The 26,662-nt window shown below is 38.9% G+C and overlaps 1 protein-coding gene and 1 long non-coding RNA gene across 3 annotated transcripts in view; one reads left to right on the forward strand and one right to left on the reverse strand.

The window, feature by feature from the left end:
• Positions 1-5,831, forward strand: part of NAA15 (N-alpha-acetyltransferase 15, NatA auxiliary subunit) — an 83,383-nt gene extending 77,552 nt beyond the window's left edge. Inside the window, exons 18-20 of one of the 2 annotated variants that reach the window (XM_032333444.1) lie at positions 108-254; positions 1,173-1,270; positions 3,396-5,831. In XM_032333444.1, the coding sequence (XP_032189335.1) occupies positions 108-254; positions 1,173-1,270; positions 3,396-3,596 (446 nt within the window). In that variant the 3' untranslated portion in view covers positions 3,597-5,831. The remainder of the gene's footprint in view (positions 1-107; positions 255-1,172; positions 1,271-3,395) is intronic. The other variant, XM_032333445.1, reaches the window with a different exon arrangement.
• Positions 5,832-6,221: 390 nt separating this feature from the next.
• Positions 6,222-7,235, reverse strand: LOC116584736. The gene is made up of 3 exons (XR_004283308.1): positions 6,934-7,235; positions 6,665-6,779; positions 6,222-6,547 (listed from the first exon to the last, which is right to left on the reverse strand). It is a non-coding gene; the product is annotated as an uncharacterized LOC116584736 (long non-coding RNA).
• Between the last annotated feature and the right edge of the window lie 19,427 nt (positions 7,236-26,662).

The following is a 26,662-nucleotide window of genomic DNA, read 5'->3' on the forward strand; positions in this document are numbered from 1 at the left end:
ACGTATAATTGCTGTATTTCATCAGACTCTTCCACATAATTTTTTAACTTCTGCAAACTGTATCAGAGTATCTAACTACTAACCGAGTTTGTTTTTAATTTTTTCAGCAGTGTGTGAAAGTAAAGATTTACCTGATACAGTTAGAACAGTATTAAAACAAGAAATGAATCGTCTTTTTGGAGCAACGAATCCAAAGAATTTTAATGAAACTTTTCTGAAAAGGAATTCTGATTCATTGCCACACAGATTATCAGGTAATCACATTATTTTCTTTTTATCTTAACCTTCTAAAACAATTTCAGTTTTTATCGTAATGAATCAGTGACAAGGTTACATATTTCTCGTGGAAGAGGTATTGCAATTATCTCACATTTTAGTCTTATGAAAATAGCTTAAATATGCTTCCTATAAACTTAAATCTTTGAGACAAAATTATTACTGTGCAACAAGGTCAGTAGTTTTTCCTGGTTCAGCATTGTCTTTACAACAAAGCAAGTATGCTGCATTTAGCTACATATTACATATAGTGAAGGTGGGAGGAGAGTTCTGTTTTTTTTCCTTTCTCCCTTCAGTGTGTTCTTAAAATTCACTTGGATGTGACCATCATCTTTTACTTCTCATGCTTATATAAGATATTAAACTAAACAATGCAGAACACTTGAAACCTTTTCACAGGCAGGGGTCCATGCTGGCAGTCCAGAGTCTGGACTTGTGGGTAGTGCATTAGTAGGATGCTTTTAGAATACCTGGCTAAGAACGCCAGCAGCTTTGTATGCCTTTGTGGAATTCTGAATTCAACTTTTTGGCCCATACCATCAAGGTTGGATGTCTCCCTCCCACATCCCCATCCCCATCACATTTTGTGGAGTATTCCCCTCAGCCCCAAATTATGTTCATTTTAAAGAAGAAAACTATCCATGGTTCCGCTGCACAAACACAACTATTATTAGAATATTTTATTTCTTCATAGTTTTTTTACTTTAATCCTAGTTAAGCTATTTTTGGTCTATCAGGGTTTTTTTAAACAGTGTTTCAAATGACTGTTCCTATTTTCCTAATAAAGTGCCTCACTGAGTACACATATATGTTACATTTTATATTTGAATGGATAGAGGATAAGATGCTGATTTTACTTTGAAATAAAACAGATTTCCTTTTTACTTGTCCCTTAGCTGCCAAAATGGTATATTATTTAGATCCTTCTAGTCAGAAGCGAGCTGTAGAGTTGGCAACAACGCTTGATGAATCCCTCACTAACAGAAACCTCCAGGTAAAGAGTTTCTCATAATCTCCATTAAGAGTATCTGATTACTTCTCTGTTTCTCTTTTAACGAGAATTTCTCTTTTCACAAAGAGAATAATTTTTACCCAGGTAACTGTTTTTTTGTTATTTATGCATACTGTTTACCAAACCATTATGAATACATATCAGAAACTAACCTTATCTTAAATTTATGTAGGATTGTCTCTGTGTGTACACACACATAGCAGGCTACCTGGCATTCAAGAGCTAGTTCCACATCTGTTACTTCTTTTTTCTAGATATGTGTTTTAGTAAAATCATATATATATATTCCATAGTTAATTTTAGATTTCACTTCATTCATATCTGTGCATTTTTAAAAAGATTTATTTATTTTAGAGAGAGTGTGTATGTAAGTTGGGGAGAGGGGCAGAGAGGGAGGGAGAATCCCAAGCAGGGCAGCTCAGTCTCACCACCCCAAGATCATGGACCAAGCCCAAATCAAGAGGCGGATGCGCATCCGACTGAGCCACCTAGGCACCGCCCTGTCTGCATTTTTGAGCAAGCAGTGGTCTCTGTGAGGTTATTTATTTATTTATTTATTTGACAGAGAGAGAGAGAGAGAGAGAGATCACAAGTAGGCAGAGAGGAAGGGAAGCAGGCTCCCTGCCGAGCAGAGAGCACCATGTGGGGCTTGATCCCAGGACCCTGGGATCATGACCTGAGTCGAAGGCAGAGGCTTTAACCCACTGAGCCACGCAGGTGCCCCTTTGAGGCTCTTTTTTAAGATTTATTTACTGAGAGAGTGCACATGCATGCACACAGGAGTTGGGAGGGACAGAGGAAAAAGACAATCTTTTTTTTTTTTTTTTTTTAAATATTTTATTTATTTGTTTGACAGACAGAGATCACAAGTAGGCAGAGAGGCAGGCATAAAGAGAGGAGGAAGCAGGCTCCCTGCAGAGCAGAGAGCCCGATGCGGGGCTCGATCCCAGAACCCTGGGATCATGACCTGAGCTGAAGGCAGAGGCTTTAACCCACTGAGCCACCCAGGCATCCCGGAAGAAGACAATCTTAAGCAGACTCTGAATGATCCCCATGCAGGGGTGTCTAGTACCACCCAAGATCACTACCTGAGCTGAAACCAAGAGTCATTCGCTTAACTGACTGAACCACCCAGGCGCCCCCTGGGTGAAGATTCTGGCATACTGAAGATGCATATGCCAGGGGTCAAATTAAAACACTCATTTCATAACTTGTAATGTGACATAAAATTAAATAGAGTAAAAGATACATGGATGTCTTGCAAAATACAGATTCTAGTTCACACTAAAAACAAAGGACATAGTGTTACTTCCTGTGATAATTAGCCAGACAAAATAAGCATTTGAAGTATTGCTTTAATGGCAAATGAAGTAAATACCTTCAAGAAACATTTGACTTGTTGATTGCTAATATTTTAATACATCATTTAGATTAGAACATTTCTAGAGTGGCAAAGTTGTTGGATACTGTATATCTGCAAACTACATAATTTTTTTTCAGGTGAAAAGATAAAACATAGGAAATGCAGGTCATCATATAAGATATTTTAAAATATAAGAAAATACACTAAGGGGTTTGGTTGAAACGGTTGTCAGTTTATATGAACAAATTTTTCTTGTGTATGTGCCCTTTGGTTTGAGACTTCCTTTCCTGCTTCGTTAGTGGGAAAACCTACAATTTGAATACAAGGGTGAAAAACAATGTTTAATATTGTCAACTATCTCTAAGCCTCTTAAAAAACAAAACAAAACTGTGAAAGGTGTAAGTAACTGACGTTACCATAGAAATTTTTGCATTTATATACAGGGCCAGCCTGGGCTGAGGCAGGGTTTCCACCTGGGTTTGAGTACTTGCTCAGAATGAGTGGGTCTTTAAATGCAGCACTCTACACACTTCGCTTGCCCAACAAAATTCATCCTTTTGTGTAAACCCTGCAATTCCAAAGAAACTAATTCTTACGGGATATATATGTGCAAGTGAAATGCTTTTGTGTATCTTAAATATGTGTGTATCCACAGAAAATCTGTGGATAATGAAATGTCTAATGAATTCACAGTACAAACTTCTTCTTTGACAAGTTATAACATGACCTTTTCTCTTTCTTTAGACTTGTATGGAGGTATTAGAAGCCTTGTGTGATGGTAGCCTAGGAGACTGTAAAGAAGCTGCTGAAGTTTATAGAGCAAATTGTCATAAGCTTTTCCCCTATGCTTTGGCTTTCATGCCTCCTGGATATGAAGAGGATATGAAGATCACAGTTAATGGAGATAGTTCTGCAGAAACTGAAGAACTGGCCAATGAAATTTGAACATCATTAAACAAGCAATTGGAATGACTTTGGACCATATCTAGTGTATAATATTTTTGTCACGCACCTGCTGCATTGCTCTAACTTACACAGAATGAGAAGAGTAAATGTTCTTGCCTTCAAATAGTGTTTTACGTTTTTTTTATCCTGCTGAAAAAGTATATATAAAATATCTAACATATTACAGGATATAGGTTCAGTTTCTTAAAAAATTAAAAGCTGCTAAAATTGAGGGATTAAAAGAAGATACCTTATTCTATTCCTACCTACCCACCCATGTTTTTTAACTAATTTATATAAAATCTGGAGGCTGTTACAGCTAACAAAGCAGGTGTGTGGCAGAAATATTACTTTAAAATTTGTCTTGTGAGATTTTACTATATCTCAGACAGCAAAAACGCTGTTTTAGCACTGGATTCTTTCACTGAGCACAAAGAGTTGTTGGGGCTTTAGCATCTGACTGATTTTGTTACGGGGTTGATTCTGACCATAGGAAGTATGCAATGTGAATCACTATTTACAGAGAAACCTACAACAGATGCTTGATGTTGTAGAAGCTGGGACATATAGATACCAAGCAGAACTATAAGAAACCTAGAGGGTGTTCAATACGCTTGTTGTGTTTCCAAAATTCACTGTACATGATCAGTTTGGTGTTCTTGTACCACAGTTTTTAACTGAAGGAACCAGTTGGAACAATCTCAATTTTAACTAAAACTTGAAGAACTAAAATAGCAATGCAAACCTTTCAGCATTGTTTTGGCCAAACTTGTTAAAACTGTAATGCAAGAACCAAATGCACTGTGATGTGGCACCAACTAATTAGCACGCATGAATTTTTTCACCCAAGAGTGAAAAAAGAAAATCTACCGTGGCTTGAAGTTAAAGAGCAGAACTCCTGACTACCATTCTATGACTGATCAAGAGACTAATAGTTTAAAACCTCAGCAGGCCTTGTTCACGATATGCAGAAAAAAAGTGCTGCAGTTTAGATACCTCTGGAATTTTTCCACAGTGTCACAGGTTTGTAATACTTGAAGCCCTACATTTCTAAGAATATATTTCTTGCTCAGTCGTTTCAGGCAAGCCCAAGACTTTGTAATTTTTAAAGGGCCCAAGATTTTTTTTTCAATAACAGACCAGCTTCTTTTTCCTGCAGTTACAGATGTAATTTCCTTTTTGTTGTCAAACATAAGGTACCAAATATGATGCAATAAATTGTTTTGAAAAACAGTTGTGTGAATATTTCAACTAATCTGTGTTGGGCTTCTGTGAAAATACACAGGTGGAAACAGAGGTGCAAGCCAGAGGCAATGTAACGTGCTGTACAACTAGTGCTGATGGGAGCGTTTAGGATGGGCCAAGTGCCAATGTCAGGGGAACTCCGTAATGCAGGTGTAGTGCCTCTCCTGCATTAAGATTTCATCGAGGGCTAGGATGGTGGCAGGTACTATGAATGTAATTCCTAACTCGTCATTTGAGAGGAAAACTGAATACTGCAATTTTGATGGAGAAAACGAGCCTTAAAATGTTAAACTTATATACTGAGAACTGGCCTCAGGCTCAATATTCTTATAGCGTTTGCAAGATCCGAGCAAATTAAGTGACTCAATTGTATATATAATTGACCTTTTTGTGGTACTTTAAGTTTATAAGACGTATATTCTAAAGGGAATTTTCAGGAGACCTTCTGCTCCTACTGACTGAACAGTTGTGCTAAACTCAACCTTTCATAGTACGTGACCTGCATTCCGCGTCCCAGTCTAACGAATTAGTGATGTAAAGAGAAGTACAAACTGAACTCCAGTGCTTTGTTATGTTTTCTTAACTGGCCCTGTCTCAGGAACATCTTAACAGATGGCAAAAAACAAACAAACAAACAAACTTTTTTTCAACTTCTCCTATGAGTGGCAACTGAAGTTCTTATTGTTGGGAAAGAACACTAGTGCTACCTCTGCCACTATTGAGGTGTTGGGAGGAGGCACCAGCCATATAATAGGGGGTATATGTGTGAATTATGTTTAAACTCTACTGTATATTGAAATGAAATTCATATATTTGTCTTGATAATGTTCAAATGATGTAGATTGTCTTAGAATGAAAATTCATAAATACTCAGAACTCTTCTTGATGCAGATGCCACCCGTGAGGAGCTAAATTCCTAACATGTATATTGTACTCCAACCCAATTTTACTGGAACTATTGAATAAATATTTTATTTTCTTTCAGGTTTACTTGATAGTGGATACATTGTCTGGTGTCAGAAGATCTTGACAGGGTTCATTTTATGTCCAGACAGCAACCCTAAAGCATTGTACTGTACTGTCTTGCTCTGAGTAGTATCAACTGGATCATCTCACATTTGCCTCATTCACTCTATTAATTCCAAATGATACTGTGGGGGAAAACAGGGTTAGAAAAACAAGTGTGGGGTGGGGGGAATGCAGTGATGTTGTATTCTAAACAAGTGCCTTATGTTTATTGCTGAGAACTGGTGTTATCAACCCTTTTCAGAAGAAAGGGTCCCTTGACCTGTATTAACATAGGAAAGTAAAGTTATTTTTGTTTTTCTTTATATTTACTACTCTTGTCATTTCTCATTTAAAAATTAAATTCCGACTAGGTTAGTTTACTCAGCTTTAATTAGATGGTTGAGTCCTACATTTTCAACATTTTTCTATATTTATTATGCACAAAGTGTGATCTATAATAGTATGGCTAAAAGTAGTCCCAATATTAGGGAATAGCTTTTCTGTGGGTTTTATCAGGCCCTTGTTTTCCAGTGATGTTTGTACTCCATGGTGTGTTGCTGTTAGAGCTGTGAAATTAAAGCTGTGATTGTAAGAGGAGGCCAGAAATTGTGGTCTAGTTTCAGGTGGGTGGTGATAAATTCAGGGAAGTCTCTCTCCTGCACAATTTCTAGGAATATTCCAGTTGCCATGTGTAGAGTCTGTTTGGGAAAAGGTAAAAAGTGAAGTGTTAAATTTTCTTACCAGATAACGTGTATACTTAGTAACTATGAGCCTTAAATTTTGAAATAACTCTATGAGTTCTAAGAAAGACTGACCTGTCAGATGGAAGGTAGTCTTCATGTTCTAGCTCATGCTCCACTTGAAGTTCTAGGCAAGCTTTCTTGATGCCATCCAGCTACCATCTAAACTTTGTTGAATCTACTGCTGAAACTAAATTAAAAACAAAGTCACATGAAATGGCTGTATTGCCCCATAACAAAACCTTAGGTTTTGTTCCAATTTTGATGATTAAGAAATCTCACTACTTACAGCAATAAAACATTTTTGGAAAAGGCCATTGTTCTTTATTGAATTGCACTTTCACCTTTTTTAGTATGCAGCCTACAGGGTGGATGTTAAAAATATTGGTAGTGTGCAGAAGGTTTGGGAGAAAATGCTCATTTCAGTAAAGCAGAAGAGTATCTTATATACTGTAGGTTATACAGCTGAGTTAACACTGCTACTACCTCCATCAAGTTCTACTCCTTTTATGATGACATAAAGGTGGGCAGGAAGAAAGGGAGCAGTATGTGGTAGAAAGTGGGTCTTCACGGTTTGTAGCCTCAGTTTATCCAATTGCCTTTGAAATGACACCATCTTGGGACTGTAGCCAGAAGAAAAAATTGGTACTCTTTATATCAGAATTTTTACTAAATTGTCAGTGATAGTCAAGCTTGCAATACTAATGTTCAGTGCTCTTCCTAGAGTGCTAGATGCCAAAAACAATATGGACTGTTTTAAGGTGGCTTGTAAAACAAAAGGAAAGTTGGTACTTGGCAGTCTAACAAAGACTGTAATGTAGTTCTTGTATTTTTTATATTGGGCCTTGTGTCTTTTTTAACAGTCTGTATTATTTCACACAGGTGGTACAATTCTTAACTAAAAAATAGTGATCTTGAGCCTGAATATGTGATGAAAATTTTCCTGTGATGTATATTCTGCTGTTGCTAAATCAGCTTGGTCTCAGTAAGTTCAAATTATCCTCTCCTTTAGAAACAACATACGAGCAAAGAGATTTGGGGAATATGATTTGGGTCCCCTTGCTTGCTTTCAGCTAATAATTACATTTGCCTTCTATATCTAGTTGTGCATTGTCTTAACAAACAAGAAGCCTTTCTCCACACCATTCTGTGTTATCTTTCCAGTCTACTATAGTTTCCTAAAGGGCTTTTATGAACTAGCCACTTGTTTAATCTGCAAGTTTACCAGGTCCATTGCTTAATGCTTGATGCTTCATCACAACTGAGATAGGTGCTGGGTTTTCTAAAGTGTTTTTCCAGAACTCTGGTGTTTCTTCATTAATAATGAGTAATTAAATTAGCTACCACTTTTTTTCTTTCTTTCAAACTACTTACTTGCCTGCTAGTAGTCAGACTACTGTTTGATATCTTTAAAAATGAAAAAGGAGCCATTTAAAGAAGTAAAAAATAAACATTTCCCATATCTTATATTTGAAGTTTTGAACTATGGATATACAAACTGCTGATTCTTCCCTTCGTTCACTTCTAATAAAATTTACTATGCATTAGTAACAGTAGTAGAAGTATTCAGAAACGAATTCAGCTGGCATTTTTTACTGTTAAGCATAATTTGCTTAGATCTGATTTAGGGTATTCCCATTCATCTTGTGCTTCTCTCTTGGTCTTTGGGAATTTCCTCAAAATACCACAGATCATTATATTTTACTTATTCTAAGTACATTTCTCACATCTAATTTTTGTTTCTTTCCTGTAGTTTGTCAATGGAATGGTTGTGACTGGCCTTGTAGGAAGCAGATGACTGGAGGACCATCCTCTAACTTTTTCAGTTGCCTGTTCATTGTCGCATAAGTTAGCAGTGAATCTACTCATCCTTCATGTCTTTAGCAACCAGCCACCCAGGTAACATCTCATCCCGTGGAATTAAGTCACTACAGAGATTGTCATTCAGTAGTTGCTTTTCATCTTTCCAACATTTTAAAGGGATTGGTAACACACACACCAACCACCTACGTAGAGAGCTCTGTTGTCTATAGCCTACTGTCTCTACTTTTTAGTCATTACAAGTAAGGAGACACTGGGGTAGGGTCTGCAGTGGTTAGCTGTAGTCACATGACCTACAGCCAGTGTTCATCACAAGGAGAAGTTGTGGTCCACAGCTGATCTTAATTAAGGTAGGCAATTGAATCTTTTTATGTCATAAATTTAACCCTGTTTATTAAAGTCTTAGGGGCACTATTTTAAAAAAAGACAACCCTCAGTACCTGGGCCTACCTGCAGAGATTCTGATTTGAATGATCTGGAGTCAGGCCTGGGCATGGGTCGTCGTCTCCTTTCCCTCATACCCCACAGTGATTTTAAGGTGTAGCCAACGTTGAGGACCACTGTCTTTGAAATTTAAAATATTTTATAGTACTGAGTTTTTTCCTTAGCTTGAAGAAGGAAGCAACTATATAAGTGCAAAAAGATGAACTTTCCCCCATCTTAACATTAAGGGAAAGAACTTAGGTTTGAATTTTCTGTCAAGACCTTTGTCAAGCTTCTCTCAAGACTCTTCAAAGTCTATGACAGACTTTTCCCTACTTAAATCATGCTGCCACTGTACTACCAGAGATGCTGGTATTCAAAGAAAAAAAAATCACTTAATAGTTTTATTGGATGTCATGGTAACTTGTCTTCATTGAAGCAAGTTTTAAAACATAATTGCCATGGATAGATAGATACTTGAATTTTTGAGTGGATGAGTACCAAAGCAGAGCATGGACTTTTAAATAAGAATGGGTGCTAGATAGTACTCCCTGGAAATCCATGCATACCTAACCCCCAATCAAATACATGTGTTTCTTCTCCCTAAATGACATTTTATATAAACGAGTGGATTACTGTTACAGATCAGATGTGAAAGGAACCATGATTCTTAGAAAGACAGAATTCAAAGCTAAGTGTTGGCCTGTTAGTGTAGAACCTGGAAAGGAGATTTACGTAACATGCAGTCCTATATCAAACTAAGATCTGTTGAAATAACATTCTGGATAGGTAACCCAAAACTATCCAATCTAGTGTGGGTTTTGTTTTTTTTTTTAGTAAAATAGGAACTGTTTTATAGACAAGCCTCAATTCTGTCTAGCTTGTTCTTGGCTGGTTAAAGGATTTGATAAACGAGTCTTGTTTTAATACTGTTTGTCACCATTCTTGAGTTCCTAGAAGTGGATGATCTTCCCTCACCTTTGCAAACTAGAAAATCTAAATTGTTTTAGTCTTTTTACATAGAAGCCTGGCCTTATGTGTTACTTACTTTTCTCTGATCCTTGTGACTAAATGCCCACTTTGTGGCTTGGTACAATAGTGTGATGTAGTTGAGAACATAAGCTTTTAGGTGAGACAGAACTAGGTTTAACTCCTGGTTCAGTTCCCTTAGGCAAGATAATAAGAATTTCTAGTTCATAGTTGTTGGAAGGATTAAGTAACATATATCCTGTATAGAAAATGATTAGCACAAAGCCTGACCTGACACATACTAAGCATTCATTATAAATACTGTTATTTGCAAAAGGATGTTCTTTTCTGTATTTGACTTAGTTATCCTTATTTGTTGACTGTAGTACATTGGGCCAGCATATTCAGGAAATAGTTTATAATCTTTATCTGGATACTGACGGTTCAGTTTTTTATTTTACTTCATAGTAAAATGAAGTATTTTACTTCACATGAGAACTTTACATTGTTTGTCTTTTCTCACAGTAGAAAAACCCACCTGTAATACCTACATCCTTCAGTGATCATTTTGACATTCTTGGAAACGTTTACTGGTGTTAGCGAACTTGACAGATTTCTGCAGTTTAAAGTTATTTAGAAGGTGTGGAATTAGGCCAGTTCCAGTGTCCTTCCAGTGTCTATCCAGTAGTTAATGAATGCCTACTACCCCCAGGTATTGTGCTTCATATTGGAAATAGATGATCTAGGCCTTGCTCTCACATTTTTTACAGGCTAGTAAAGGAGACAGACAAATCAAGAAATGAGTGCAGCAGCAATTTATAAGCCACTGGAATCAGTACTCATTTCTTTTTGAATGGGCTAGGAAAAGCTTGACATAATATTCCCTAGAACTTGGAAAGATAAAGACCAGTTTCCTAGACATACAGTAGGTAGCATATACCTAAAGGCACAGATACATGAAACATGTATTCAGGGACTATGTAAACTAGTGAGAATAGAATCTAGGAAATGAGGCTGGGGCTCAGATTAAAGTGTGTTAGATGATTTGGCTTGATTTGGCTTTGTCTAAACAAAGGAAAGTTATTGAAGAAAGAGGGAAGGGTAAATGAGAGAATTCTGCTTACATTGTGATCATGAGGGCGGGGAGAAAGATTGGAGATGCCAAAGCTAATCACAACACTCAAGTTGAGCTAATGAAGAATAGCTATCACTGAGTTCTTACTGTGTGCTGAGCAATGTAGGGAGCACTTTGCATTTGTTAGCTCATTTAATCCTTGAAGAGAACACACGATATAGATACTGTTCCTATTTAGCAGAAAGCTTGATTATAATTTGCTCATGGTCACACAGTTTGTAAGTGATAAAAATCTGCATTCAAGCCCAGGTGTGTCTAACTCCAAAGTGCTTGTTTCTGATCAGTATAACCTCTGGCAAAAAGTGGTAAGGACAACAACAGTTAAGTATGGGGAGGAGAGCAAGGTACAAGAGATGTTAAAAAGGTGGGACTTACAGGTCACCTGGGTGATTCAGTTGGTTAAACATCTGCCATTGGCTCAGGTCTTGATCCCAGAGTCCGGCTCCGTGCTCTGCAGTAAGTCTGCCCCTCCTCCCATTTGTTCTCCCAGTCTCTCTCCTCTCTCTTCAAATAAATAAAATCTTAAAAAAAAAAAAAAAAATCAGTTGACTTGTTGGAGGGGAGAGGGCAGTGGATGGAGAAGTAAAAGTTAATGATGTCCAGCGTTTGGACATGAAACACTTTGTCTTTGAGAGTATCATTAAGCAGTAAGAGTTGGGAAGAAGAAATTGAGGGGGAAAGAGAGGTCTTTTCAGAATGAGTTTTACTTGTTTATACGACATGTAAGTCCCATAAGATTAGTAGGCAGCTAGGCATATGGGTCTGAAGTTTAGAAGAGAGGTGACTTGTAGATTTGAGGAATTAGCTGTGAGTAGTGTAAGCTGGACAAGACTACTCAAAAGAGAATAAACAAAGATGATGACCTGCAATGCCAAGAGAAGTGGGTAGAGGAAAAGAAACTAACAAAAGAGACCAAGAAATAATAGAAAGTTAGGAGTAGAAGATAATAATGTTGGGAAATCAAAGTTCTGCAACAATTAGGATCAATAGGGTCAGAATCAAGTTACTAAAATTTGTGTTAGTCAAGATGGTAATATTTTAGAGGTCTAAATATCAGATGTTGGCGGGGATGTTGAAAAACAACATAGAACTCTCAGGTACTGTCTTCGGTAGTATAAATTGATAGTCATTATGAGGGCAATTTGGCAATATTCATTTACTAAAATTAAATGTGTGCATATGAACCAGCAATTCCACTAGGATATACATACACGCATATATATGCCCTGTAAATATTCCTACATATTTGCCAGAGAGACATGGAAGAATGTTCATCACAGTATTGTTTATAATAATGAAGTTTGGAAATAAAGTGTCTGTAACATAAGAATGAGTAAGTTGTGCTATATTTTCATTTAATGGAATGCTGTCTAGTTAAAATGAGTAAGCCAGCATTAAGTGAATCAGTTACCCTCCAAAACAGTGGTGATTAAAAAAAAAAAAAGAGCAAGTTCATGGCGTATTATATTTCTTGTATGTATATTTATTAATGTAAGACAATACTGTGTGATTTTTGGATATATTCATTTAAAGTAAAGTTTTAAAGGGGTGCCTGGCAGCCTCATTCAGTGGGATATATGTGACTCTTGATCTTGGGGTTGTGAGTTCAAGCCTCACATTGGTTATAGAGATTACTTAATGATAAAGTTTTTTTTTTAAAGATTATATTTATTTATTTGACAGAGATCACAAGGAGGCAGAGGACGGCGGGGAATGGGGGGAGCAGGCTCCCTGCTGAGCAGAGAGCCTGTTGACGGGCTCTATCCCAGGACCCTGAGATCATGACCTGAGCCGAAGGCAGAGGCTTTAACCCACTGAGCTACCCAGACGCCCCTAAAGATAAAATCTTAAAAAAAAAAAAAAAAAAAAGTAAAGCTTTAAAAACAGGTTTGGGAATTATAAACCCAAAATTCAGGACCAAGGTTCTCTTTATAGGAGGCAAAGACACATAGGTAGTCTATACTTTCTGTTTCTTAAAAAATATTCTTCAATGTGGTAAAACGTTAAGATTTGATGTCCTTGTTAATTTTGGGTCTATATAAGATACTTTCTTGAAGTTAAATAAATTTTATTGATTTTTTAAAAAATAATTTTATTTGTTATACCCCACTAAAAAAATAGATAGATAAAAATGCCCCTACAATTGAAACAAAATTTCCTTTTTAGGGGGGAGGGGCGAAAGGAAAGGGGAAGAGAATTTTAAACAGGCTCCATGCTCAGCACAGAGTCTGACATGGGGCTTGATCTCACAACCCCGAGATCATGACCTGAGCTGAAATCAACAGATGGTTAGCTGACTAAGCCACCCAGGTGCCCCAAATTTTGCTTTGATATTTTTATTGATGTACCAAGAATGAGAAAATGAAGGGAAGATCACCAGGATATGTGACACAATTTTTCAGGAGGAAAATTGGCTCCCATAATATCTAAATTTATTACCCTTTGTAATTACTCATATGTAGGTATAATCATTACAGAACATCTCAGAGATGTTAAATGATTTGCTACGGGAACTCAGCTAATAGTAGTACGAGTGGTGCATTAGGTATTCAGGTTGCAGACCTGTAGATGTTAGACCTGTAGATGTTGAACCCAGGTTTTTTGTTTCGAGGCAAACAAACTGTATGGTGTGTTCCTGGATCCTGCTGTTTTGCCCATAGAGCTATTAGTGAAGTTAAATGTCTTGTGCTATTGAGAAGTCCCTTAGAAGAAAAAATTGTTGAAATGAGATATGGATATTTTCTTAAGTATGCATTTTTATACAGTATCTGTTTATCCTCCCCCCTACCCCCCGCTTTTTAAAGATTTTATTTATTTATTTGACAGAGAGAGAGAAATCAGTAGGCAGAGAGGCAGACAGAGAGAGGGGGAAGTAGACTCCCTGTTGAGCAGAGAGCCTGATGCAGGGGTCGATCCCAGGACCCTGAGATTATGACCTGAGCCAAAGGCAGAGACCTAACCCACTGAGCCACCCAGGCTATTTATCCCTTTTGATACATACCACATACTTAATGCTGATAGTGCTTTATGTTTCAGACTTCTCTTTTTTTCTCCCATAAGCCCCTGTTACGCTGGCATTTGGATTTCCTTTGCAGTGATCACCATTTTTAAGATGGTGAAGATAAATGTTTAAGTTCATTTACCAATTCCATAAATTAGAACTACCATCCCTTTATGCCTCAATTGAAACACAGTGTCCTGCAAAAGAAACTACACTAGTGTGTAGGATACCGGCAGTAGCGTGGTCAAGAGCTATAGGTTATAGATGTATTAATCAGACATTGCCAGGCTTTCTTGTCTTTGTACCTGGATCATGTTAGCCCTTCAAATCTCAATTTTTAAAATCATTTTCTAGGAGATTTCAGCATTCAAGTGGATGATCTGTCCAATACCCAAATATCACAGTTCCCAGGCCACGTCAACCCATTCCCTTGGCCATATTCCCTACTTTGTTATAGAATAGTTCTGAGTGATTTCAGTACCCTTCTCCCATCCATATTATCCCCAGTATGCCTGATCAGAATCTCATCAAGAGATGAGATTTATTCTTGGTCGCACTTCTTCCATATCTGGCCTTGATCTTTTAATTGGTCACATGACCTGCTCTATCACCACTGCTTTCCATCCCCTTCCATATTTTTCCTTTCCTGGTATCTTTCTCCCAAAGCACATTTCTAGAACAATGCTATATTATGCCTGGCATCAATACCCTCGAGTCCCTTCCTCCTTGTCTTTCTCCTCGATCTGACATCCAACTCACAATTCTGGATCGGTCCTGTAATATCTGGCCCTATAAGCCATTCAGCTAAGATACTAGAATCAATCATAAAACCACTATACTCTTACGATTTCCAAACTCATTTTGGTAGTTAACACCACCATTAATGCCTTTGTCTTCTATTTCACAGTGTCTCCATTCTCTTTAAACCCCCTTTTCACTCCTTCATACTTCACAATAACATCAACTATTACTTCCTACTTCACAAAAAATAATAAGGCCATATAGTAAAAAACCTTTCCTTTCACAGCTATAAATTTATTTGTAACCGTTCCCCTACTCCCTTGATTTCTGAGAAAAGGTATTTTTTTCAAGGGCCATCTTTTTGGTCTCCTTTGGGACCTGGCTCCAATTTTCTTTCCCCTTCTCTACAAGCTCCTTTTCATTCAAATTGTCATCATGCTCAGATCTCTCAAATATCGTGACTCCTCTCTCTCTCTTTTTTTTTTTTAAAGGAATTTTTTAAAAAAGATTTTATTTATTTGACAGCCAGAGATCACAAGTAGGCAGAGAAGCAGGCGGAGGGGCGGGGAGCAGGCTCCCTGCTGAGCAGAGAGCCCGACGTGGGGCTCGATCCCAGGACCCTGAGATCATGACCTGAGCCAAAGGCAGAGGCCTTAACCCACTGAGCCACCCAAGCGCCCCATGACCCCTCTCTTTTTAATGCTTATTTCTTTCTGGTTTTTGCCCTCTATCTCTCCTTTCCATCTTACCTCCAAAACATTTTGAAAGAGTGATTCTCTTGAAGTCTATGTCCTCATCTCCCATTTCTTCAACTTGTTCCTTGGCTTTGATTCCCACCATTTTGTGGAAACTAATTTTGCTAAGAGATGACGTCTAATAGCAAAATCTAACATTAGAATTTGTGTTTATAATAGTTTTCAGTAATGGTAATGTTTTCCTTAATTTTACCTGGGAGGAGTTACTCTTCAATCTGAAGTATAATATTTTAACTGGAGTATAAGGTAAGTACAGATAGATCCTATATTCTTGGTTTCTAATTGTAATACTTTAGCAAAAAAGAAAGCCTGGCAGTTCCCATTCCTTTCCAAAGCTCAGAAACGTATTTTTCACTTTCTTTGTGAAGCATCCCTCAACATTTTAAGCCACAGTGATGCTCCCTTCCTGGAAATTCAACTACTGCTCACATGAAAACATCTGATTGCAACAGCTCAAGTTTGTATTTAGTTCTCGATTTACTTGGCATTTTTATTTATTGAGAACTTTGCTACCAAACTGGGTTTTGTACCTGGCACCTTGTATTTTTCTTATATACTTTACTATCCTGACCGTAAGTCCTTGCACAAAGGAAATGCTCACTGAATATTTATTAAGTGAATGACTTTTATCTCACCTGGAAATGTATTATAAACTTCATGTGTGCCCTTAATTTGATTAGCAGAAGGTAGATAATTTCTATCATCAAAATCAGCCTGTAAGATATCAAAAAGAATTGTGTTTCCATATTACTTGACATTGTTACGATTTTGTGTATGACCAGCTAATGGATTGCTTCCAGTAATAATATGTTAGACAACAGGGTTGGGCCTGATATGTGGCTAAAGCACAGGTTCAGGAACTCTGTTTTACAAGTTTATCTACTGGTAATAAAGCTTGGTGAGACTAGTTCACACAAACATCTGAATAAATTAGACTGCCAGCTTATATTAACTTACCATAAGAAAGGTCATCATACAGGGTGACTACTCCACTTTAAACAAGTCATAGTTCAGAAGATGGCTCAGTGAGCCAACATAAGCAACCAGAAAGTGCTCAGAAAAGATCACCAGTCGGGACGCCTGTGTGGCTCAGTCAATTAAGCTGCTGCCTTTGGCTCAGGTCATGATCCCAGGGTCCTGGGATCAAGTCCCGCATTGGGCTCCTTGCTCGGCAGGGAGCCTGCTTCTCTCTCCACCTCTGCCTGCTTGTGTGCTCTCTCTCTCTCTCTGGCAAATAAATAAAATCTTTAAAAAAAAAAAAAAAAGATCACCAGTCATTTCAATCTGTATTTTGGACTATAGGAACTTCCCTCCTGGAGCTTAATAGCTGGAAAGTCGTAACTGTTCATGTAAGGTTAGAAATTAGGTAAGTCATAAAAGAAAATGCTAATGCTTTTTAGAATTTGCCACAAAGTCAAGCATATCATGGGCCATTAGAAATTAAATCAGTATATGAGTACTGTTCTAGGTCAGATACTTAACTGATAAGACTCCATCCCTACTTGTAGTAGCTGTATGTCGTGGGCCCAGGATCCTACCACCTGGAGGAAACCTCATGTTTGCTAAGGAGCAGTATCAGCAGCACACTTGGTGTTTCCATGGCTCCACAGGTGCCACTTGTTTTGTTTTTCATTTTGAATTTGGGCGTTGTGAGAGAAATTCAGAGGCTGAATTTCAGAGGTTAGGTTCAGTGAAATTTTGAAACAATTCATGGTTGTAGGATCTCTCCAGAATATGAATATCTTTACTGCTGTTGTCAATTCCTTATAGACAACTCTAATTCTTCTATTATATAATAGCCAATACTTGGAAATGGTCAGAACTAAATTGAAACCTCAAGGACCAGATGAATTCTATCCCAGGGTTCTGAAAGAATAATCAATCCAGTAGGACACCAAGGTGGAAGTAGAAAAGGTAGTCTTCTCAAGGGAAAGCAATTTGCCATTAAAGCCAAGAGATAGGAGTATTTTGTTGCACGGATGAGAAAATAGGTGAGTTTGTTTTGAATCCGCAGGATTTCCAGAGGATACCAGGATAAAGAGCAAGAAGAGCTAGGGCTTAGGAGGATTGTAGGGCAAAATGGGAGAGGATAGCCACTTGGAGAGCCTTGTACTGAGGAATTGCTGAGTATGATAGGGAAGTGAGGATTAATGGACCTTACAGGTCTCTGGCCATACTTGGAAATGATGTTTGAGGACTGGCCTGAGCCAAAGGCCTAGGAGGCATCAATTCTGAAGATGGGAACAGTTGGCAACCAAGTCTGGGAATACATCTCTTTCTATCCTAGCTGATGTTAGAGACATAATGCTACTAGCAACCTTGATTCAAGTTTCTTTTGCTTATTCAACATACATTGATTGAGCATCTCTTATGTCCCAGGCATGATGCTTAATTCTGGGGTGAGGTTACAATGCTATGCAATAGGTACAGCCTCAGTCCACAGGAAGCATAAAACAGTGTGAGATATAGGCCAGTTGCAATGGTCTGAATGTGTTCTACCCGCGTTCATATGTTGCAATCCTAATCCCCAAGGGGACAGAATTTGGAAGAGAGGCTTTTGGGAGGTTGTTACTCATGAGAGTAGAGCCCTCATGAATGGGGTTAATGCTCTTACAAAATGGGCCCTCGAGAGAGCTTGCTTACCTTTTCTACCACGTGAGATTAACAATGAGAAGTCTGCAACCCCAAAGAGGGTCCTCACTCACCACTGGCACCCTGACATTAGACTTCCAACCAGAACTGTTAGAAATAAATGTCTGTTGTTTACAACCCACCCAGGTGTGATGTTTTGTTATAGTAGCCCAGATGGACTAAAAAAATATAAATGTAAGATAATTATATTTTTATATTATGATAGGGAAGCTCAGAGTGTAATGAGAATATGAGTAATTGGGGTGGGTCACATAACCCAATTTAGGAAGATCTAGGAATGCTTCATGGAGGGAATGCCGTGTAAGCTGAGACCTAAAGTTCAAGTGTGAAGTAGCCAGATGAGAGGGGCAAAGAACAGGTAAAGAGGAAGCAGGATTATTTTAGGCGGAGGACAGCATATGTAAAGTCCCAGAGCAAGATGAAAAAAGGCTGAGACATTGAAAGAAGCTTGTTCCTGTCTTATAGGGTTGCCGTGAGGCTTAGCTGTGTCTGAAGAGAGTAAATGTCCCATATATATCAGAAATTACTACTGTGCCTAGAGCATAAAACTGAGGGTAAGTGTGAAAGGAGGTGAAAAATAAGGCTACGTGAATAAGCAGAAACCAAAGTAGAAGTCCTGTAAACCATGATACCAGGCATTTAGTCTTAATCCAGGAGTCATTGGTAAACCACTCACAAATGGTGAATAGGATGGTAAATTTCATGCATTTTAGGAAGAAGGGCCGAGACTAGCAGCAGGGAGACAAGACAGAGGATTGTTTTAACTGTGGTCTGAGTTAGGGGCAGTGATGATGGAGAAACATGGGTGGATTTCAAAAGAGTCTTAGAAGATAGATACATTAGGGGCGCCTGGGTGGCTCTGGGTTAAAGCCTCTGCCTTCGGCTTAGGGCATGATCCCAGGGTCCTGGGATTGAGCCCCACGTCGGGCTCTCTGCTCAGCAGGGAGCCTGCCCCCACCCCGCTGCCTGCTTCTCTGCCTACTTGTGATCTCTGTCAAATAAATAAATAAAATCTTAAAAAAAGAAAGAAAGAAAGATAGATAGATACATTAGTTTTCCTAGGACTGTATAACAAATGACCACAAACTTGGTGATAAGAATAGAAATTTGTTCTTTCACAATTTTGGAGGCCAAAAGTCTGAAATCAAGGTGTTGATTGGACTGGGCCGGCAGTCCTTAGTCCTTAGTGCTCTTTGGCCTTTGGCAACATGACTTCCGTAGCTCCTTGCATCTTCTCAGGGGCCTGAATAGGGCCTTCTCTCCTGCTTTTGGGTCTCAGTTCTCCCTCTCCTTCCTCCTCTTCTTTCTTGTATAAGGATACCAGCCATATGATCTCTTCTTCAGATCCTTAACTTAATCACATCCGTAAAGATCCTATCTGCAAAGAAGGTCACATTCACAGGTACCAGGGGGTCAGAACTTGGACATCTTTGTTGGGGGGCACAGTTTGATCCAATATAAAACTAATGGAATCTAATGATTGGCTGGACTGGGAGTGTGGGAAGTTGAAGGAGAAGGAGAAACCAAGAATAGAATCCATGAACGCCTGGTTGAGAGCAATGGTACCATTCACTAAAATAAGTTAACAATGGAAGAAAAATAAGTTTGGAGAAGGAAGATGACATCTTTATTTTAAGGCACTTGTGGAAACCTAAGTGAGGATCAAGTAAGCACTAGGCCATGTAAATTGAGAGCCCAACAGAGGGAGGTGTGGGCTGGGTAGGCAGATTCGGTGGGAAAGATTGCCAAGGGAGAATGTGTAGAATAAGAAAAACCCAAATCAGAACCCGAGATACACAGAATTTAACGGTGGGACAAGAAGAGTAGCAGGGAACTGGGAGAAAAACAGTAAGAGAAGTATGTCTTAGAAAAGCTCAGGGAAGAAAATTAAAGCAGGAGTGAGCTATTTCTAAGGACTTTTGGAGAAACTATTATGAACGAAAGATAGGCAATGCAAAGAGTAAAGAAATATTTCAGAAAGTTTGACTTTGAAAAGCAAGGGAGATTGGCAGCTGACCAGAGATGAATACAGAGGATTTTTTTCTTCTGAGTTTTATTTAAAATGGGAGAGACTTGTGGCTGCTAGGAAAAATGTATGCACTTAGAGATTTGAATGTAAAGGCTAAGTCAAGATCATTAAGGAGGCTGAATATACAGGAGACAAATTCAGAGAGGAAAAAAAAAATCATCTACTTAAAGGGAGGAAGAGGGGAAAGAAGGGCTCTAGAAGTGCTAATTTGATGGCAGGAAGTCAAAAGTTTTTTTCATGGATTTATTCAAAAAATATTTTTGAATGCCTGGTATATGCCAATCATTGTTCTAGATGTAAGCAATATATATATTAAAAAAAAGTCCTCATCTTCTTAGAACTTACATTTCAGGTGGCAAGATACAGAAAATATATATGTGTGTGTGTGTGTTTTATAATGCCAAGGTATGGTAAATGCTAGGAGGAAAATATAAAGAGAGTTTTGGAAGGGTATCTGTTTAAACAGAGTGCCTAGGTTTCAGCCTCTCTGAGGTGAGGAATGAGAAAGCGAGGCATGATGGATCTAGGTAGGAGGAGCATTCCAGGCAGAGCAAACAACAGATGAAAAGGCCCTGAGGAAGGAGTGTGCTTGGCAGGAGCGGAAAAACAGCAACGGTACGAAAGGGGAGGAGAGAGGTACAAGAATGGTAGGCAGGAACCAGACCATGGAAGTCTCGTAGCTTTTGGTACGGACTTCAGAGTCTTCGTGTAAGGGTGATGAGGATCTCTTGTAAGATTTTGAGCAAAGAAGTGACATGATATAATTTTTGAAAGAATACCGTCTGCGTGCATAGAGTAGATGGTGGGTGGGGAGAAGAATGGAAGCAGGAAGTATAGTCGGGAAGTTGCTGCACCAGTCAGATGAGAGATGAGGATGGCTTGGACCAGGGGGGTCGTGATGGAGGGATAAGAAATAGTTGACTTTGGGATCTGTTCTGAAAGTGAAGCCCACAGCACTCGCTGATAGATTGAAAAAGGGATATCATATAAAAAAGAGTCTCCAACACCTCAAATAGAACACTGGCTAAGATGTAAATGATTCTTTCAAGTAAATCCTAGCCCAAGTGTGCAAAGAACATCTGGATGAGTGCATAATGCAGGGAGAAGGGAAGAAAATGTCTATCTGCTAGATCCCCGTATGTCCTAGTTTTTTATGTCATCTCTTTTAATCCTCTACCACCTTTGGTGATGCTAGGATTCTTAATTTTAGAGGTAAGAATTTTAAATTAAAAAATTTAATAATTTACTTAAATCATAGTTAATGTGTGACAGTTAATATGTGAATTTTAACTTGAGACTAACACCTAAGGTCTTTTCACACACTGTCCTCTAAAAATAAAAAGCAGGAAAAAAAAAACACTTTCATAATTCTTGTACTAATTTTAAATTTTAATTTATTTTCAAGTAAGATGGTACTTAAGGAAAAGCAGCTTTAGATGATAATTCAAAGTGTATTCATTTGGGGAGCAATTCTGAACGATTTTTTGGGTTTTCTTAGGGCTTCAGAGGGTAATGGCCCTAGTTATTTCAGACTTTCAATTTCATTTCTTAAAGATTTATCACTGAGTACAATTTTTGCACTTATTAGCACTTATGCCATTTGGTTTTGAGCACAAAGATAGATGCAGAGCTGGAGACTGTTTTCCATGAGAATTTGGGCAAGAGCTAAAGAGAGAGGGGAATAGTTCATGAACAAGTGTACCTAGTGATGTTAACTCTAAGCTCTGGTCATCAAAAATTTAAGTAGGGAGCATAACATGGATAAAACTGGCACAGGGGAACCCAAAAAAAGCCTATCCATAGTCCTAAATCTCTGATAGAAGATTCTTTGTTTCCTCATATTCCTCTCAGTAAATGTTTATACTTTCTTTTCAACCATGAGGAATGTGACATTGGGGCTATGCTGAGAGCTGTCACCAAAAGCTCGGAAGGAAGAGGCACTGGGGTAGAGCAGCTGCAGGTGAACCCCAGCGTGGCTGGCTCTGCCCCCCTGTGCAACTCACTCACTTTCTCTGAGCCTCAGGATCCTCACATGTTAAATGGGGATAAATGAGAGTAAAAACAGGACCTACCTCATGAATTCCTATGAGAATACGATGAGATAATCCATGTACATTTTCTAAATGTACATTTTCTAAAGTACTTAGAAAACTGGTTCAACAAATGTTTGTTACTAATAATAAGTTTCATCAGCAGCATGACTTCAGACAAGTGGCTTCAAATTTTTGCTTTATTTCCTCAGTTCTAAAATGATGGATAGAACTAGGTGATACTGCAGGTTTCTTTACTACTTAGAATTATGATGTTGTGTGCACTGTTTCTTAAAGTGACAGAAAAAGAAGTAAGAAACCTCTCTGCGGTAGCCACCAGGTGGCAACAGTGAAGAGTTTAACTGCTCTCCCATTTTGGAGAAAACTTCACTAATTTTTCAGGATACAAATTCAAAAAACAAAAAGAATTGTTTAATCATCCCTAATTCTTATTTCAAGGGAAACACTATTAACATTTTGATGTATAACCTTCCATCTAGGTTCCTTCTTCACCTGTGTATGTAAATTATTCTTTTAAAATTTTATATAAATGAGGATACCATTGTATATCCTGTTTTATAATCAGCCTCTTCTTTAACAAAGGGAATATGCAAACACCTTCCATAGTAATTAATGTAATTCTACACTACATAATTCTGAAAGGCTCCGTGATATTCTCCAGGTATTTAAGCCATGATTTGTCTGATCCATCCTCTACTTGGGGAACACGAATTGTTCCTGTTGTTTTGGCATTACAGACATTGCTCTGATAAACAGCTTTGCCATATGATATAACTGTAAGGGCCTATTTAGCCAGAGCGATTCCAGATTCCATCCAGTTAAACAGTGATTTTGTTTATGCAGTAAAACAAACTGACCCTGCCCCCTCCCCCCCAGGGGAACTTACTTAAAAGCAAGTGCGGGAAACCAGTAAAATATGGTCGACCAGTCCCTGATAACAGAGCCCAAATACAAGGGCAGGGCAGGTCAGGTGGAGGTAACAGAGTCCCAATGCAGGGATGAGTCGGGCCAGGTGGAGACATCCAATCAGTGGGGCATGCATACTGTCTCCCTAGCTACCAAGGAGTGTGGGCCCTGCCTTTTGGGTGCCAATTCTGAGCGAGGTGATAGGCTAGTTCAAATAGCTACTATGGGGTGAATTGTAATTCAATTGGCCACCCGTGTGTGACCTATCATGACTGTGCAGCTTTCTCTGTGTGTTGCAATCTCATTGGTCACCTGTGTGTGGCCAGGCTCAGCCACATGGCCTTTGCTCTATAAAAGTTAGTCTGTGAGGCTGGGAGGGGTCACCCTCTCTGTGAGAGGTGACCCCGAACGGTCGGTTTGATTCTCGATGCTTGGCGCAAAATAAAGCTTTGCTTGACTTTCGCTTTGTATCAGTCTCGCTCCTTTGATCACAGACCTATCATTGGGGGACCTTTCAATAACTATTTCTTGGGAGAGATTTCTACAAGTGGAATGTCCGGGTTAAAGGATACACTTTTTTTTTTTTAAGCTTTCAATACGATTTGTCTTTTCCCATGTTTTCTCGTCTGGGAGAGCAAGGTCCCTGATTAATAACTTTCCTCAGAATTTAATTTACTATTCTACAACACTTACTCTTTTCTGATGAAATTTTAAATCTTTTGTCAACTTTTGCCTTTCCCTTTTTCCTAAAATTGTTAGTTGGGATTTTGACTGATACTGTGTTAAATTTATAGATTAACTTGAAGTGAATTCGCATCCTTAAAATATGCTTTTTCATTCAGCAACATGGTATGCTTCTTTATGTATTCAATTCTTCTGTCAGTAAAATTTGAATGTTACTTAGTTTCCCTACCTCATATGCCTATTTGCCTCTTTTTACAGGTCAAGTCCATATACAGATTCTTTTTTTTTTTTTAAAGATTTTTATTTATCTGTTTGACAGATACAGATCACAAGTACGCAAAGAGGTAGGCAGAGAGACAGAGAGGAGGAAGCAGGCTCCCTGCTGAGCAGAGCCCGATGTGGAGCTCAATCCCAGGACCCCGAGATCATGACCTGAGCTGAAGGCAGAGGCTTTAACCCACTGAGCCACCCAGGCTCCCCATATGCAGATTCTTAACCCCAAAATGCCTTGCTTTAATCTAGCCTAACTTCCCATTTCTTTTAATCTACTTGATTTTTCTGTTGTGCTGAGATCAAATGCCCTGTATCTTTTTTTTTTTTTTTAAAGATTTTATTTATTTATCTGACAGACAGAGATCACAAATAGGCAGAGAGGCAGGCAGAGAGAGAGAGGGAAGCAGGCTCCCTGCCAAGCAGAGAGCCCGATGCGGGGCTCGATCCCAGGACCCTGAGATCATGACCTGAGCCGAAAGGCAGAGTCTTAACCCACTGAGTCACCCAGGCGCCCCAAATGCCCTGTATCTTTAACAGTTTTTCTAAACATTTCCTTTATCTTCTTACTCTAACCAAAAACCTAGCCATTTCCAGAAAATATGGCTTCCTCTGCAATACTTTTATTAATTTATTTTTTAAAGATTTTATTTATTTATTTTACACAGAGAGAGAGAGAACACAAGCAGAGGGAGAGGGAGAGAGCCCCATGTGGGGCTCAATCCCCGGACCCTGGGATCATGACCTGAGCTGAAGGCAGAAGATTAACGATTGAGCCACCCAGGTGCCTCTCTGCAGTACTTTTGAGTTGTGGTTTTTTGTTTTTGTTTTTATCCCTCACTCCACTAAGCAAAAGGCCTAAAGATGAGGAAGGTGGCTTGCTTGCTCCCTATTGCCAATTCCACACCTTCCCTCTTCCTTCCAAAATCCTCTTCCCTTAGGTGCATACTGTTATCCATTCTCCCTTCTTGTGACAGTCACCTACTGGTCTGGCGGTCCCTTTGCTCTTATCACAGAAGAGTTCAGCATGTGATATGATGCCTTTCTCTCCACTGCTAGTCCTGTCATTATTCTTGACCTCAGTAACCAATCCAGTATCTGATCTATGGCTCCACATGATCTGGCCTTTGCCTACTTCAACTTCTACATCCCGCCCCTGTTAAGACAGAAACAGAGGTGTCTGAGAGTGTATCCTCCTTGTGAGCTGGCAGGGTGGCCTGCCACAGTTTCATACACATATACTGAGAGACAACACCAAACTCCTGGGCCAGGGACATAGAGGATTGGTTACTCATAGCAAATAACGTTTACAGCAATATTTTATGTCAGTTCCTCATGTCTCAGTTCCCACAGGTGACAGGATGAGGGCCAGATGTATGTGCAGTGGGCTGCGTCACAGGAGAATAATCTGAATTTAGGAGTCTAAGCTTTTATCAAGGCTGTTGGTTACTGGATCATTCCCCCCTCAGGAGAATTACTCATTATCTTGAAATGCAAGCAAATTTCCTCCAGAGGAGAGGAGAAAGTCACCTGTAGGTTTATTATCTTGGAATGTAGTAAACATTGGGTTTTTTTTTGCTAGGTATTTATATTACTATGCCCTTTCCCGCCCACAGAAGGATACTTTAAACCTATACCAGGTTGATTGCCTGCTAAAACAAAAACATCAGCATTCTCAGTAGAATGTAGACAAGACCTAGAGTCTCAAAGCAATATTCAAAATGTTGAGGATACAATCCACAATTGTTAAGCATATGAAGAACCAGGAAATTTTCAATTTCTATGGGGGGAAAAAAAAGATGCTAACAATCGAGAGAACAGAGATGATGGAATTATCTTAGAAAAGCCTTAAAGCAGTTATTTGTTGGGAGATAATTCTCCATCGATCTCCTGTATTTCCACACGTCCTTTCTCGGGCAAAGGCATTAACAGCTTTTTTCCTGGGCTGTCTTTTCAGGGATGCTTGTATAGCCAACATCCTTGAAAAATAGAGATAACATCTTTCTCTGAGGATAAAAGTAGATTTGTTTGCTGTCAGGATGAAAAAATATCGTATCTGTCTCCAGGGCACAGGTGGATAGTTTGCTAGCCCCTCATTAGGGGAGTTTCCCATAGAGCTCCTCTCTTGTAATGCAACTCACTTCAGGTACAGGTATCATCTTGTCCTCCAGGCATCACTGTGTGGAAACTGGGACTCAGGAAACTGGCATAAATGCTGATGCTTTGCTTCCTGCTACTGCTGTGGGTAACAGATTGTTCTTTGTTTTGGACCCAGGATATTTCTGCCACTATCTGTGAAACTGTGGGCAGCCTAACTTATTAATTTGCAGGTAAGGTAAAACCTCAGGCCCTTCAAAGTTCTTGACTATTATAAAAATTCTCTTACAAGTCCGGCTCCTGGCTGGCTCAGTCGGTCTAGCATCTGACTTTGGCCCAGGCCATGATCTCAGGGTCCTGTGATTGAGCCCTGCATCAAGCCCCACTCTACCCCACTGGACTCCACATGCAGCAGGGAGTCTGCTTATTCCTCTGCCCCACCCCAACTCATGCTCTTTCTCTCTCAAATAAATAAAATCTTTAAAAAGATGTTCTTTTACAAGCAATCAAAACCACTTTTGAAACCAATGAAAAAATAT

Source organism: Mustela erminea, chromosome 2 (genome assembly GCF_009829155.1).
Source record: "Mustela erminea isolate mMusErm1 chromosome 2, mMusErm1.Pri, whole genome shotgun sequence".
Lineage (NCBI taxonomy): Eukaryota > Metazoa > Chordata > Mammalia > Carnivora > Mustelidae > Mustela > Mustela erminea.